Source organism: Microcebus murinus, chromosome 4 (assembly GCF_040939455.1).
Source record: "Microcebus murinus isolate Inina chromosome 4, M.murinus_Inina_mat1.0, whole genome shotgun sequence".
NCBI classification, from domain to species: Eukaryota; Metazoa; Chordata; class Mammalia; order Primates; family Cheirogaleidae; genus Microcebus; species Microcebus murinus.
In genome coordinates this window covers 63654757-63671605 of record NC_134107.1, presented here as the reverse complement: position 1 = coordinate 63671605, position 16849 = coordinate 63654757, and the positions used below count along the sequence as shown (strand labels likewise).

Below are 16849 nucleotides of genomic sequence, written 5' to 3'. Positions count from 1 at the left end.
TGCCCAGCAAAGGCCTTGGCTTATATCCACATTTAATAAAGTTTTTCAGTGAGTGGAAAATAGAGAAGAAATAAGTGAAGGCATTCTGGATAAACATGGCTGATTGGACATAACAATGAAAACCACATGCTCTGTCACCCCTGCAGATGGCTTGGTGGACTGCATGGACCCTGACTGCTGCCTCCAGCCCCTCTGTCATGTCAACCCGCTGTGCCTGGGCTCCCCCGACCCTCTGGACATCATCCAGGAGACACAGGTCCCTGTGTCCCAGCAGAACCTACACTCCTTCTATGACCGAATCAAGTTCCTCGTGGGCAGGGACAGCACGCACATCATCCCCGGGGAGAACCCCTTTGATGGAGGGTGAGTCCAAGGGCCCCAGCTCCAGCCAGGGCTCTTCAGGGCCACATTTGGGTGGGTGGGCGTGGGAGGAGGCCAAGAAGGTAAGCATCAAAGGTTTCCGATGGATTATCAGGGGAGGCAGAGAAGCAGCCTCAGGTACTCATATTTATAAAACTGCTGTCCAAAGCATTTGGAATTTTTATGAGCAAAGTTTTGTTGCTCCCTCTGGATGACAGATGGAGAGAGTGAGAGACCCAAGGTCCAAAGGGAATCTTGGATCAATACCTGTTTTGCAGTCAGTTCTTAACTGATCCTGCAGTTCCAAGACGAGCTGAAAGGCTTTGATGCTGTTGACCATCAAAACTGACATCCAGAAGACTTTGCTAGGGGACTAGGGGTTCATCTGCTGGTGTCCCAGGCCATGTGCCAACACATTCTTTCTTTTTTCATTGAGTCATCCATTGGACAGTTTTTAGCTGTCCTCTGTGCCAGGTCCTGTGCTAGGATCACAGAGATGAGTAGAGCACAGTTCCTACCTACTGGTCACTTACAGTCCACTGGGGTGACAAAAAAAGGGACAGTTACAGTAATAGGGCAGAAACGTGCCCCCAGGGTACTTTGGAACACAGAGGGAGGTACTCTTGGGTAGGGGGAAGGCCAAGGCTTAGTCTAAAAGATGAGAAATAGTTAAGTAGGCAAGGCAGGGAGAAGGTGCTCCAGGGAGAGGGAAGATCTGGTGCAAAGACCCAGAGGCACGAAAGGGCACAGGAGCCAGCAAAAGGTAACTCTCTGCTTTCTGCACCCCACATTAGGGAGTGAACCAGGACAAGCTATCTAAGAGGAGGGCTCTATAATAATTTTTTGGAATGTCTTCCAATGTAGTGATGTCTCGTATGGGCAGAATTTTCTCTAAAAGTCAACACTGTAAATTCAGCAGTTGCAGACTGTGTGACTTTCTATGTTCATGACTTCTGTGCCAGAGAGCCCCTGCCTATGGGGAGAGCAAGGAGGTGCTGAGGAGTGGGAAGGGAGGGCATTTTCAAGTTCTATTTGGGAGGAAATCAGCAAGACTTGGTAACAGATTGAGTCTAAGGGATGCTAGAGAGAGGAGTCTGCCGCCTGAATGCCTGGATAACAGCGGTACTTTCACCAGGATGAGGACCTGAGAGCAGAGCAGGGCTGGAAACAAGGTGGTGACCTCCACTCTGAGCATGGGAAGGGGGAGGAAGGGACACACCTCTGTAGGACACCTAAGAGGAAATGTCTGTTTGCAGTTAAGAAGGATTTCTGGAGCTCATGCAGAGGTTAGGGCCTAGAGTTCTTGATTTGGGAGCCACCAACAAGCAAGCAGTAGTTGAAACCATGAGCACACAAAAGCTTTCCCAAGAAGAACACATGGGGGAAGAGCAGGGGTGAAGGAGGCACGAGGAGTCTCCATAGGAGGCAGCCACTCTCGTCTCCACAGTGGACCGAGGAGGCCGAGGCGAGGCCTCACGGGCATGTGTGACAGAGTGGGGTGCACACGTGCAGGCCTTTCAGACCCCAGAGCCCATCCTTGCAAGGAGCAGTGACAAGGTGGGACGGTGAGATGGAAGAAGCCCGGTGAGATGGAAGAAGCCCGGCAAGAGGGGCCTCACCAGTGTGTGGCAGCATTCAAACGTGCATCTTTTTGCAGATGAAGGTACTTCATAGTCCAGACCCTTCGACTGACACCAAGAATACTGAGAAGCTGAGAGGTTATTAAGAGATTCTCCCAAATTCACAAGGCTAGTCAAGAGGCAGAACCAGGAGCAGAAATAGAGTGAGGAAAGCCCTATTCATTTATCTTGGCCAGAAACACTGCTTTTGTCTCTGGGTAGGAAGCTGCCTGCTAGTTTCTTCAATTGTACGATTTTATGTGTGCGTGCTTGTGGGCCTTCCCGTGGCATGAGTTCTTTTAACCAACTGGAGACATAAATAATATCCCTACCAAGGCAAATGTTACTAGCTCAGCCTTTCTTTACTGGGCCCATTATGGGATCGATTAGGGCTATAGCTTATTAGCTGCCCTGTGACTGTTCTACTTACCAGGTGCTCTTACCATGCCAGACTCATCAGTGCCAGGAGGGATATGGCCCCTATATGTCCTCCTGGACACTTACTGAGCCTACTGCTTAAGCAGCATGAGTCACCGTGGAACCTGCACAGGGATCTCAGTATTGTTGCTCTGTAGGTCTGAGTTGCCTCAAGGCACCCATCAAGTGCGGAATTTGAAAAGCCAGTGCTGGAGGAATACCCCACCCCAACCCCCGTCCCCAGCAGTCAGGGAGATACAGACCTCAGAGACAGGCTAACTTGGGCTTCAGATCCTGGCTCTGCCACTCCTGGATACATAGCTCTGGACAAGTGGCTTCATATAGTGAGTCATGTAAATGTCTGTCAACCCCTCTGAGCTGAGTCCTCCTGGGAAGCACTGCATGTTCCTCATTTTAGCACTTAGTAGTTGCTCAAGACATATATGTACATGAATTTCTTGAAGCATGAAGAAACTAAAGGAGGGAGGAAAGGAAGGAAGATGAACACGTTATCTATTTTACTTCATTTTATACTGAGGATTTAGAGTCCAGAGAAGTTAAATTACCTGCTAAAAATCACACTGCAGATTAGTAGCAGAAGCAGAAGTCAGCTTGCTGATCACTGTTTATGTATCTGTCACCTACAGTTAATCACATACACTTTGAAAGCAGGGCCATTCATTTCTCCAAACCTACAATACTTTGGACAGGGCCAGGAACATAGTATTTATTCTACAAATGAATAGATGATGGAAGCTTCCAAAATGTTACTCTAAAAATTCCTTTTACCTCAAATTTGTTCAAATCATTATGTCCCTGCTCCCTCCTGAGCTAGATTCAGAAGAAACAGCTGTCTATGAGGAAGGATCCCCAGACAGATTTTTATGTAAAATAAGCCCAAGTGACCAGAAACCTGGAAACATGAGGCAGCAGATGCTTTTCTCACTAGACTACCTACTTGGTATTCCATTAGCTTGATCTGGGCTGGTAGTGCGGTGTTTACTTGACACTTGGGATAGACTGACATCAGCTATGAAGTTTGAGTTGCTGCCTTCCTTCCTGCCTCGCATAGGAGGGAGCGTGGTATCATAGAAAGTATCCTGAGTTTCAATCCTGACTTTACCTCTCTCTAGCGGTATGTGACCTCAGGGAAATGATTTAACCTTTGCGCAGGTGCCTCCAGTTATAAATTGGCAATAATGGTAACTGTTTCATGAAAACTGTTGAAAGGATTAACTAAAATAAAGCGCCTAGCCCAGGGCTTGGTACATATTAGGTGATCAGTAAATGGTGACTTTTATAGTGGCAGCATATCATAGTGACAATAACACAAGCCTTGGAACCAGACAGACTTGTGCTGAAAGGCTATTGCATCCACTTTCTAGGTATGTGACCTTGAGAAAATTCCTAAATTCCTTATCTGAGCTCCAATTTCCTCATCTGTAGGATTAGGGTGATAATGTCTGTGTCTCAGGGTTGCCATGAGAATTGAATGGGAAATAAGTACATAAAGTCACAAACTAGTACCTGCCCCACAAAAACATGCTTGCTAATTACATGGTGGTGGTGGTGATGTTAAAAAGAGCCCCCCAAATCCATTCCTTTAACTGGATGTGAACCTTGAGAGGAACCTGCCCTCCAGGTTCAGCAACCCCCCAGAGAGGAGCCCGGTTTAGATGATTGAATCATTATTTGAGGAAGGGAAAGGGCAGCATTCTGCCAGCCAGCTGTCAGCTGGGTCCTTGTTAGAGAGGGACCCAGTGGTATTTCTCCAGAGCATAGAATTTCCGATGGGGAGGCAGACCTGACTTGGTACCTGTGTGTAACTATAAGGTCAATGCCTATCTGACAAACCCCATATTCTCCTGCACCCCATATGCTATGCTACAGTTTTTATAGCTTGTCTGGGATTTCATTTAACAGCCTCCAAGAAGCAGGCTGTCACCCAGAGACCCAACAGCAATTTTGAGACCAGCAGAGAAAGGCAGGTCTCAGAAGTGTAGCTCCTTCACTCTGCCAGGTCCCAGCTGTGTGCCAGGTGCAGGGAGCCTCAAATATGAGGCAAGCTGAGACCTCAGGTGCTGAGACCATGGGAGGGAGGGGACTTCAAGGCCAGAGCTTGGAACTGAATGGACCACCTTTCAGTGGTGGAAGCAAACAAGCCAGTCATTGGCTCCCAGGGCTCGCCCCAGAACTCATTTCCTCAGAAGCCTGGCCCCATGCTTAGGGGGTGAGGAAGACCTCCCTCAGGGGCCATGTCTGGTTCATCTGTGTCCACAGAGCCCAGCACAGTGCCTGGTCCAGAGCAGGTGTTTAATACAGGTTTGATGAATACAACAGCTCCATCTGACATCCTGCCACTGCAGTCCTCAACTCCACAGAAAGTCAGAGAGGTGTGACGTGTGACGTGAAGCAGGAGGGGAGAGAGCAGGCCTGGGAACCACTCTCACCAGATTAGGTGGCTTGAATACCACCTTTCTCTCCTGGCCTGGATACCTGGGCCCCATCTGCCTAGTAGAACACCTGTCCTTCGCCTGGAGTCACGTGGAGAATACGATGAAGGACGCCCTCCATTGAGACTCGAGTGGGAGAGGAGGAGCCACTGGGTCCATGGGTGGAAGGCTCTCCAACTGGGTTTTCCGTACAAAAAGGCCAGGACGCAGACTGAGGAGCTCGGGATAAGATAGCTGGGAATGGGAGGGCAACAGGACACATCTCCCGGGAGAACACTCAAGCCAGAGCTGTTTCCCACTGTTGGTTGTATCTGTCCTCCGGGAAAGGACTCATCAGATTGAAAAGGCTAAGCTGAGTGTGGTGCCTCACGCCTGTAATCCCAGCAACTCAGGAGGCTGAGTGGGAGGATTGATTGAGCCCAGGAGTTCCAGACCAACCTGGGCAACATAGTGAGACCTTGTCTCTAAAAAATATATAAATAAAAAATAAATAAGCCTGGCATGGTGGCATATGTCTATAGTCCCAGCTACTCAGGAGGCTGAGGCAGGAGGATTGCTTGAGCCCAGGAGTTCGAAGCTACAGTAAGCTATGATTATGCTACTGCATTCCAGCCTGGGTAACAGAGCAAGACCCAGTCTCTACAAAACAACAACAAAAAAAAGAAAAGAAAGGCTAGATGAGAGGCAGATATCACCTCAGTGAATAGTTGCAAATTACCAATCCTGGGCAGGTTAGCAGATTATAGGAAGAGGTCCTGACAGAAGAACCACCCTCAAGGTATTAGAATATAGGTTCAGAATGTGTTTGCGGACACTGTATTGGTCTGAGAAATATGTGATGATGTCAAGTCTCGCTCAGCCCCTCCAGTTCTAACAGGTTGTCAGCTCACTCAGGCAAGCAGATGGGTGTGGACAGGGAGTTACAGGACTCAGCTGACAGGAGGCACTGGGCCCAAAAACAATGGACCCAAGGAGTCAGGGGAACGTTAGGAAAAGGAAGGCTGGATGACCAGAGCATTCGTCCCAAAGGAGGCAGAGTCATATCCCACAGAGAGGGTCAGATCCTGTGAGGAAGAGGGACTGGGCAGGCTTGGAGAGGGACAGCTGCCCCCAAGCACGCTGGATTTGGTAAATACTGACCAGCATCTACTGTGTACCAGACATGGCAAAATATATGCATCCCACCCTGTTACTCTGGGGACTCCTTGTGGGTCCCATACCTTGTTTGTCACTGCACCCAGAGTCAACCACAGTGAATGATAGAACCAATCAGTGAATCAGGCAATCCCTGCTGGGAGCATAAAGAGAAAGAGAGACAAAGTGCTCTGAGAGTTCAAAGGCAAGACCATCACTCCACTGTGAGCCCAGCTCCCTGAGCCCACACCGCGAGAGCTGCCTCTGACCCGGCTCTGCTTCTCCAGCACGCAGCAAAGAGCGGGCTCGGGTTGGGCAATAGTAGATGTCTGTCGTTGAATGAACAAACAAATGAATGGAGACTTCCTGTAGGAGATGGCCTTTGGCCTGAGACAAAGATTTCAGTCATGGGGGTTAGCCATTAGAACATCATTTATCAAACTGCAGGTCACAACAACCCATTAGTCCATCATGAAATTAATTTAGTGGGTCAAAATTATTCTTTTTTTTAAAAAAAAAAAAAAGTAAATTTAAATGGAATGGGATAGAATGGAATGGAAAATATCAGTGTAACAGTGTAAAAGTAATAAGTATTTCATGAAATTTTTTCAGTTGTGTGTGCATGTGTGTTGTGTGTGTGTGTGTGTGTGTGTGTGTGTGTGTGTGTACACTACAGGATAAGCTGTGTTGCTTACTGTGGGTTTCAGTCAAACAAGATTTACAAGTACATTCTAGACTGAGGAACCAGTGTGAGCAACAGCATGACTTTCCAGGATAATCAGAGAATGGAGAGAATTTTAATGTGGTTGAAAGGTAATTAGGGTGATATTATTTTCCACATCAAAAGTCAGGAGACATGCTCTGACATTTGCAATCAAGACGGGCTTAGGAAATCTGAGGTATGTGTTCACAGTAGGCAAAGGGGGCAGGAAGGAGAAGAAAGAACAATAAGGCCAGAAAGGTGGTTTAGGGGCAGGAGCTGAGAAAGATTCGACCCTCACCTGTTCACAAACCAGGTTGGAGCATTTCATCTCAGTCAGTACTTAAAACTGGCTATCAACAGAAGTGAAATCACCTTTGTGCCACGTGAGTCTTCAGAATTCTTTTCACACCTTTTATAAAGGCACAAAGCTGCCAAGAATCTTGAAACCAAGAGTTTTCAAGAAGAAAAAACAATGGAAAGGAGGGAGAAACCATCACATATGCAATATCATGCTTTATTGGCCCACTGTGGGTGTGAAGCCATATATAAGCGCCGGTGGCCCAGCAGTTGCAGAAGAGCATTTGCTCCCCACGCCCCTCTGCCCCGGGCCCTCCACAGCCCTCGAGGGCCCTCTGAGAGACCAAGCATAGAGAGCATCTAATGGACTTCAAATAAACGCCGACTTCCTGACAGCTGGCCTCTGAGAGAATGTATTATTGAATTATGCTCCTGTGTTTTCAGAACAAGCTGAGCTGACAAGTACCCCATCAGTTTAAAAAAAAAAAAAAAAGAGGAAAGAAGGACAATGATGAATTACCTGATGGAAGAAGGTAAAGATCCTGCTTCCTCCAAAATGTCAGCCGTTATATATTATTCATGTTGGTTTTTAAAAAATCCCTCCCCACGTTGCAGTGAGTGTTGATGATGATGAAGCAACTAGGTGAATTCCATTCAGGATGCAGGCAGCAACTTCGCTCGCCGTCCTGATGAGCAGCTAACAGCAACTCCTCTGCCACTTGATCATCCCTTTATTGATTTCAGAAATGAATGATGGTGTCTGTTTGCTGTGTAGCTTAAGCCTGTTCCTAGTTGTCCATCACAGGAAGCATTAGCAGAGGATGCTGTGACGAAGCAGGGTTTAGGAGAGAGGTCCTGGATTCAAGTCCCTGGGCAAGCGAGGCTCAGCTTCCTCCTCTGCACTATGGAGTTACTAATTCCAACCCTGCCAGGTTGTTCCGAACACTAAATGAGATAAAAGACCCAGAAATCCAACGACTGGTACCTCGCACACACTTAGTAATGACCCCTAACATTTACCAAGGACGATCTATGTGTCATTGTTGGAAATGTTTTATGTTTTATAAGTATATTAACACCTTTAAACCTCCCCCAGACCACACGACATAGGGCCTTTGTCATCCTTGTTTTACAGGTATGAAAACTGAGGCACCGACAAGTTGAGTAAACTAGCTAAGGTCACAAGGCTTGTGAGTAGCAGAGCTGGCATTGGAAGCCAAGCCCTACAGGCCCTGGAGCCCACATCCTGAGCCTCTGTTCTTCTCTGCCGTGTCCTTTATGTTCCTAGCTCAGCATCTTCCGTTCGGAAATATACACAGTGTGGTGCTGCTGCAACCCTCCAAGCCCACCTTGCCCTGACTTTCTCTCTAATGCAGTACAGCATAATAAAAATGCCAATGTTCAATAAGGCTTAGTGCTGAGGAGGGTTGACCTGAGAGCTTTGAATCCCAGTCCCAGTGTTTGCTAGCTGTGTGACCTCAGACAAGTCTCTCAATCTCCCTGTGCCTCACTTCCCTCCTCTGTCATAGGAGGATAATCATCCATACCTCATGGGGATGTTGTGAGGATTAAACAAGAAGTAAAACACTGAGATGTCAGGACAGCAAGCGTTTCATGAGTGTTAGTGGCCATTATCACTAATTGCAATAGTGTTAGTATTAGCATTAGCAGTGGCATTAGTATACATATAGGTTCTAGTGTCACTATGAGAACTGGGAGAACAATGAAAATCTTAACCTGAAGCATCAGTGTAGTTATGTAATTGATGCAGATGTCCTAGCACCACAGGACAGCAGAGGTTGTATCTCTCCACAGCAGGCCTCTCATTGTGGGGTTCACTTGGAGCCACCCCTTGAAGCTTCTGGGATCAGAGTAGAGGGCCAGTTAGACTCGCTGCAGATTGTTAAGTCCTGATCTTATATTCTTCATTGGGGGCAATATTAGTAATGTGAAGTAAGTCTCTCCAAATATTTTAATTTCTAGCAGAAGAGAGACCCAGCCCTGCCTGCCCTCTGCCCCACCTCTGCCTCCTTCTCCCACCACAGTGGGGGCCGTGTGCGTCCACTCTGTGACTTTCAGCCTGCAGGCCTCTAGGACCAACCCTAGTCTGAGCAAAAGGGCTTAGAGCAGGCGGCCTCAAACTACGGCCCGCGGGCCACATGCGAATATTTTTGCCTGTTGTTTTTTTACTTCAAAATAAGATATGTGCAGTGTGCATAGGAATTTGTTCATAGTTTTTTTTTAAACTATAGTCCAGCCCTCCAACAGTCTGAGGGACAGTGAACTGGCCCCCTGTTTAAAAAGTTTGAGGACCCCTGGCTTAGAGCAACCCCGGCTGCTCTGCCTCACGTCCTTCCTACTGTTTCTGCCTTGTCCCTGAGTCCTGGCCTCATTATCTACACCTGAGTTCCTGATACAAGCAGCCTGGTGCCCCTGCACCAAAGGACTCAAGCCTTGTCCTCTTTTGCCAGGTCCCCACCCCTGCCATGTCTGGGTCTGGAGCTCCATCCCTACTCTCCCCAGCGACCTGGGCCTTATGGCCTGGTGGCACATGGTACGTCCACATCCACATGCCTCTGGGAGCCCCTTCACCATGCCTTCTCCTTATCAGGGCCTCCTCCCTTGTCCTTTAAATTATTATTTCCCTTAAAGGCTGCCTGTTTAGTGCTGTCCACCTCAGATCCAGCTTGCTGGGCTGGACTTTGTACAGGCTGCCCTCTCTGGTCTCTGCCCAGTAAAATGCCTACCCCAGGACGCGGGTCTAATCATAGTCCATACCAGTCTCCCCTTTCCTGGTAAAGCAGGACCTGCCCTGCGCCCTGACAGAAAGACAGGACACATAGTCATAGAATGAACTTGTCCACCGAGACTGTGGCTGGGTCACATTTTAGCAGCTGCCTGGTGCTTTTCTAACAGTACAAACCATGTCCTGAGTTTTGTTAGAAACAGATGCCTGGCCACATAGCACAGAAACCAACATCTGTAGGCATGCACCACACATCTCCTGTCCCCAGACACAATGATGGTGTTTCCAGCCATGTCCCCAGATGTTACCAACCCAGTTACCCAGGGGTGGGGGCCTTGCTCTCTGGTGCCAGCCTCTCTCAGTCCTGCTTCTCTTTCACTGCACCAGTGGACTCACTTCCCTGGACACATAGTGTGGTGGACTGTCAAGGTCTCTGTTCTTGTGTGCAACTTTGTCAGGCAGCAGAAAATATTCCAGAAGATTTCTATGGGAGAGGACTCAGCCTGAAGCCTCAGCATTCAGCAGCCAGGCTGCCAAAGACTTGGGAGATCGAAGCTGCAGCCTGAGAGCTGCAACCCCTCGATGTCTGAAGAAGCTCAGCAGCTACATCAGCCAGGAGGCCACGGAACAGTGGCTTCTGGGCTCTGCAGGAGACACGGCCTAAGGTCCCTGAAGACACTGGTAGTTGCTGAGCCTTGCTGTCGTTGGATGGTGGCGGTGTCAGGGCACCATGGCAGAGCTGGTGGTGCCCAGGCTCAGTGGGTGATGGAAGGGAAGCTCCACACCATCTCCAGAGATGACTTAACCGCCCCTGTAAATGAGAAGCCTGGCCTCAGTCACTCAGAAGGCCCCGCTAGCTTGCAAGTTAAACTCCTCCCATCAGTCTGAAGGAGTCTGGATTTCCTCCTGCTCTCCTGAAATGTATACAAAATGATCTGAGGAATAAAGCTTTTTTTTTTTTTTTTTTGTAAGGAGCAGAAATACTCCCCTCAGGTGATGTTTTTCATGTACCCAACAAGTAATATGGGAGCTTCTGGTAAAGTGTAAACTGAGCCCAATTCCAAATGGAAAAACAGAAGACACCTGGGCAGAGTCTGGTACTTTATCCCAACTGTGGGAATGTCTTTGTTACAGTCATACTGGAATGGACTTGGCAGGCAGCTCCCATTTTTATTAGTTTTAATTCCAGATCCAAGAATTTTATAAAAGCCAAAGAATGTTCTAGATTGTGAGTTCTTCAGAGGTAGGAACTATATCTAATTTTTTTGTTATTAAACAAATATTTATTGAGTACCTGCTAAGAATACAGTGGAAATAAAATAGATTATGGGGCACTGTCCTCCTGTAATTTCCCTAAGTAAGAAAAGAAAATGGATGAATAAATACCTTCCCCACCACCCCGTGCTATGTCTAGCACATAGTAAGTGCTCCATTAAAGTTCTATAACTGAACCCCATCCTCATTTACCTCTTTGCCTAAGCTTCTCTTCTCTTAATCTATATATCTTTTTTTTTCTTTTACTTTGGGCTATCTGAAATAACTATATTCATATTTTTCTCCCATCATCTTCTTTCAGTGCTTTATATTATATTCATTTATTTCTTTACTCAACAATTATTGAATGCACACTCATGACCAACTCCTATGCTAAGCGCTGAAGTTACATAGATGAAAAGGACATAGTTGCTACCCTCAGAGAACTCACAGTCTTGAACAGGAGGCATGTGAACGAATGCATGCAATTTAGTGGATAAGTACCTTGTGCTTGATTTTTCAAAAGAGGGAATAACTTCTTTGTATTGGGGGAATCAGGAAGAACTTCACTAGGAGGCATGCCTTGAGGGAAAGATATTTGGGGCAGCTGGAACTACATGGACAAAGGCAGAGAGGTATGGAGATGCAAGCCAAGGCAAGGATATGAGAAGAAATCCAACATGACTGGAGCACAGGGTGTGAGAACAGAAAACCAGGGGTGATCCTGTAAAGACAGGCAGGGGCAGGTCCTGAAGGGCCTTCTATGGAGGCAGTGGGTACTACAGAAAACAACCTGTATGGCCTAGAGTTACTGATGACATGGTTAAAAAAATTAAGTAAAAAATGAAGGTTGGAAAATGGGGTATCTTAGACTGCAAGATGCCTCAGGGAGGGCCTGGTCCAACTCCTTATTCCTCTAATAAGTTGGGGACATTAAAAGTTAAGTGATTAGATCAGGTTTTATTGGTTTGGGCCTGAGGCCATTGGAAGACATGCATGGTAAACATAGGAAGAACTTAAAAATAATTTATAAAGGATGAATCACAAAAGAAATTGGCTTTTGAGTATAGTAATATACTGTATTAAAGGTTTTGTGGGTTTTTTTTGAGACAGAGTCTTGCTCTGTTGCCTGGGCTAGAGTGCCATGGTGTCAGCCTCGCTCACAGCAACCTCAAACTCTTGGCCTTAAGCAATGCTCTGCCTCACCCTCCCAAGTAGCTGGGACTAAAGGCATGTACCACCATGCCCGGCTACATTTTTCTATATATTTTTAGTTGTCCAGCTAATTTCTTTCTATTTTTAGTAGAGACAGGGTCTCACTCTTGCTCAGGCTGGTCTTGAACTCCTGACCTTGAGTGATCCTCCCGCCTCAGCCTCCCAGAGTACTAGGATTACAGGCATGAGCCACCACGCCTGGCCTGGAGTTTATTTTTCATACAAATCACCATCTACACACCATCATAACTCTACTGCAGTGGTCCCAAGGTAGGTACTCACAGTGGGCCTTGAGTATTAGAAAAAAATATGAGGGACTTCTATCTGTATGTTGTTTACTTTTATCTTAAAAAATAAGAAAGCAAGACTGCTTTGTTCCTGTGGAATGTTGGATTTTCATTGATTTGTTCTTTTGGTCCCTATGTGGCTTGATTGCATGTCTAAACCAGCACATGAGGCATTCTGATCGAGATCAGGATCCACTCCTTAGAAAGAGGGATGGGGCATCCACACTGGTTTATTGTAGTGTATTACAACATAATTGTGTCCGTCTGTCTGTCTTTCTGTATGCCTGTGTAAAAATGTAGTCTTTCTATTCTTAACCAGACTTACTCATAAAATGGAAAAGTGGCTTAGAAAGTTTCCTGCAAACTACAAATGGAAGACAATATTAACAGTGCCATATAAGCAAATAAAAATTAACAAAGCTTATAGTTCTCCTATTCCCAGTGCAGTCTTCTTCCACCTCACTATGAGGTTAAAAACAGGAATGATTAGTCTCATCAGATCTAACAAAAAGTTAACAGAGATTCAAAATTACCAAAAATCTGGGCTGGCAAACAACTAAAAATAGAAAAAGTTAGCTGGGCATGGTGGTCCCAGCTACCCAGGAGGCTGAGGCAGGAGGACTGCTTGAGCCCAGGAGTTGGAGGTTGCTGTGAGCTAGGCTGATGCCACGGCACTCTAAGCCAGGCAACAGAGTGAGACTCTGTCTCAAAAAAAATAAATAAATAAATAAATAAATAAATAAACTGAGGTTGACAAGGAGAAACAGGAGTTCTCATAGGCTGTGGGAATGTAAACTGGTATGAATATTTTGGAAGGCACTTTGGCAATATCTACCAAAATTTTAAATGCATGTACCCTTTGACCCATTGGGTCTACATTTAGGAATTTGTGCTATAGATTTCACCAGAGAAGCGTGCAAAGATATAGGGAAATACATCAACGATAGCAATTTTTTGCAGTAGTAAGCTGGGATTCCCTCAAATGACCATTATTATAAGACCAGTTATTTAAACGATGTATATCCATGCAATCATGGGAAATTATGCACATGTGAAAGCGAACGCTATGCTATGAAAACACTAAGTATATAATTGAACAAAACTTTTTAAAATATACCTGCACATTAGTATTTAGATTATGATCATATTTTGTTGTTTTTAAGGGATGTATATATATATGTAATACCTCAATAAAACTGTGATATGTCAAAAAAAAAAAAAAAAACAAAAAGTACAAAAAAAAATCTGGGCTGGGTGTGGTGGCTCACACCTGTAATCCTAGCGCTTTGGGAGGCCGAGGTGGGATGATTGCTTGAGGCCAAAAGTTTGATACCAGCCTGAGCAAGAGTGAGATTTCATCTCTACAAAAAATAGAAAAATTAGCTGGGCGTGATAGTACATGCCTATAGTCCCAGCTACTTGAGAGGCTGAGGCAGGAGGATCCTTTGAGCTCAGGAGTTGTAGATTGCAGTGAGCCATGATGATGCCACTGCTCTCTAGCCCATGCAACAGAGCAAGACCCTGTCTCAGAAAAAAAAAAAAAAAAGAACCAACAGAGTTAACTAAAACAGCAGTCCCCAACCTTTTTGGCACCAGGGATTGTTTCCATGGAAGACAATTTTTGCACAGATGGGCACGGGCAGGGATGAGGGATGGCTTCAGGATGATTTAAGCACATTACATTTATTGTGCATTTTATTTCTATTATTACATTGTAATATATAATGAAAAAATTATACAACTCACCATAATGCAGAATCTAATGCCACAGCTGATCTGACAGAGGCTGACCTCAGGAGGTGATGTGAGCAATGGGGAGAAGCTGTAAATACAGATGAAGCTTTGCTCACCAGCCACTCACCTCCTGCTGTGCAGCCCGGTTCCTAGCAGGCCATGGACTGGTTCTGGTCCGAGGCCCAAGGGTTGGGGACCACAGAACTAAAACACACAAAATTGTCAAGAAGGCTGTTTCAAATAGGAATTTGTATTCATTAAATGCCAGATGTATATTATGCTTTCCAGTGTTCCCTAATGATGGTAGGACATGTACAATTTATCAATGAATAGAAATACACTGAAGAAGCCTGCTCAGAAATGTTTACAGAAAGGATATGCAATCAAAAGTTTCAAGAGCCCTGCTGTAATGATGTTAGCTCTGATTCTGGGAGCAAGTAAGACGAATTGGGATTCTCAGGTACATATCCATGTCAGACAGTAGGTAACTGGCGAGGTGAAGTGAAGTGACTTTCCCAAGTTCTCATGGATCATAATTGCCCTGGTGACTCCTGCATTTGAATCCTGGCTCCTCTGCAACTCTTTCTAAGAATGGGCAAGTCCCTTCCCTGTCTGGACTTTATCTCCTCACCTGTCCCATGAAAAAGTTTGAAAGAGATACTCAGTAAGATCTCTTCTGACTCCAACACTTCATGATTAGGGGTTTCCCAAGATTGTATATAAGGGTACAAGATGTCAGGCTGGAAAGGCTAGTTAAGGAAACTGAGGCAGAGCATCAGATGGGCAACCAGGAAGAGAGAGCTACAGGTCAGCCTGTCTGGCCAGGCTGCAAAGATGGTTTTAGAAGCTGCAGAGTGGACAGTGTCAGGCTCGGACTGGAAACCACTTCAAAGGTGGTAACGTGGCAGGCTGTGAGCATGGGGCTTCTCATCTGGTCCCAGATAATGTTCTTACAAGACTTTGGATAAATTGTACGCGATGCTGGAAGGGTCCCCATACATTCAGCAGAAGTTAACAGAAAACACAGTTTAAGGGTTTGCACAAATCAGGCATATAATCTGTTTGAAGTATATAATGCAAAGGAGTGATTTACATAACCAATAATGTCATAGAGTAGCAAATACTGTAAAGCAGACGAAGGCTAGAGTTGCTGTTGGCCACCTGGATCCCAAATGATTATTCCAGTCTCCTGAATACCAGATTAGCTGCTTTCATTTAATAACAAAAAAAATTAAAGCTACAATTTTCCCCCCTTTGCCTTCATCTGCTAGTATAATATACATTGAATAATAAATCTAACTTAATTTCTAGCATTCTTTTTTAAAGTTTTTCAAACAACAGGTGGTACATATGAGGATATAGGCTCAAGGGGGTAGAGCTGCAAGCTAAGGCCAAGGGAGTCCTCCAGGGGAAGGGACCCGAGCCTTGAGAGACAATGTGGGCTGGCCCAGCCCTTCCAGCCCTCGGTCCTCTAACCATATCCCAGTCAAGGTCAAGGAACTCAGAATTCTCTGACATCGCCCTGCCCTTAAGTAACAGAAGCACATAAGCTCTTTATTCATTTAATATTAATGAATAATTATCAAGAGCTTACTCTGTGCCCTGCTTTCAAATTCCAGGACAAACACCTGCTTTGGAGGAGGTTTTCTTTTGCCCAACCAGAAGTGACCATCAACGGTGCTCAATGCTGGGAATATAGCAGTGAAGGAGGTGTGGCTGGTTCCTGTCTTCAAGGAGCTCATGGGCTACTGGGGGGCAAAGCTCGTCCTGGTAGTGAGGCAGCCCTCAGACTTTATGCAGAGCTCGCCCAGAGGGGCGGAAGCGGTAGATACTGCTTGGTGAATGCTGTAACTGGTCCTGAGGGGGACCAGGCAGTTTTCAGGTGAACAGGATAGAGGTAGATGGAAGGTTCTAGACACAGGGAACAATTCAGGATAAGTATAAGCACTAGGTGAGCTCCATTAAGAATCTGAAACCACGTTTAATAAAGCTACTTGAGCCTGATTGGGTAGCACCAGAGTAAAACAATTAAAAAATTTTAAACACATGTCGGATTCTGTTTTATACCAGGTTGGGAAGACCTGCAGCCTGCATTTGACAGATGAGAGAAGGGAAGTCCAGAAAGGTCAGATGACTCTCCAAGGCCATACAGTTTGAATTACCAGAGTCAGAACTAGGAACTGTGCTCCCTGCCCAGTGCTCTCGCTGCCACTCCCCTACCACTTTTCCCTGAGTGACAGTTGAGGTTGGCTTTTTACTTGCTTGATTCTGTTTTGGGGTGGTTTTTTTCTCTCCGCAGTTTCCTCTTGGTCCCAAACCTTGCCACTGTGCTCAGGAAGCAGTCAGGCAGCTCTTCCCCTCCTTGACATCAGCAAGGCCACCTCAGTCAGGCCCTGAGTGTGTAGCTGGACTAATGCCAGTATGTTTGACACCCCCCTTGGCCTGGCATGAGCACTCCCTCCTGGCAGAGTTCACCCTGCCTAATTGCTTGTTTTGTATCCCAGCTGCCTGACATATGCCAAACCCATGTGTCAGAGACAACTACACTCAGGCATTTCAAATTGGCTTTTGTGAGCTCTAGCAAGTAACTGGGGACTGTAATCCATGCATTTCTATAACCCCAGCACCTA

At 46.0% G+C, this 16849-nt stretch overlaps 1 protein-coding gene across 1 annotated transcript in view; it reads left to right on the top strand.

Annotated features, from left to right (window-relative positions):
• The window catches only part of TENM4 (teneurin transmembrane protein 4), a 229066-nt gene that overhangs the window by 135929 nt on the left and 76288 nt on the right, over positions 1 to 16849 (top strand). The window contains exon 12 of the mRNA XM_012744510.3: positions 147 to 363. Within this exon, the coding sequence (XP_012599964.2) occupies positions 147 to 363 (217 nt within the window). The remainder of the gene's footprint in view (positions 1 to 146; positions 364 to 16849) is intronic.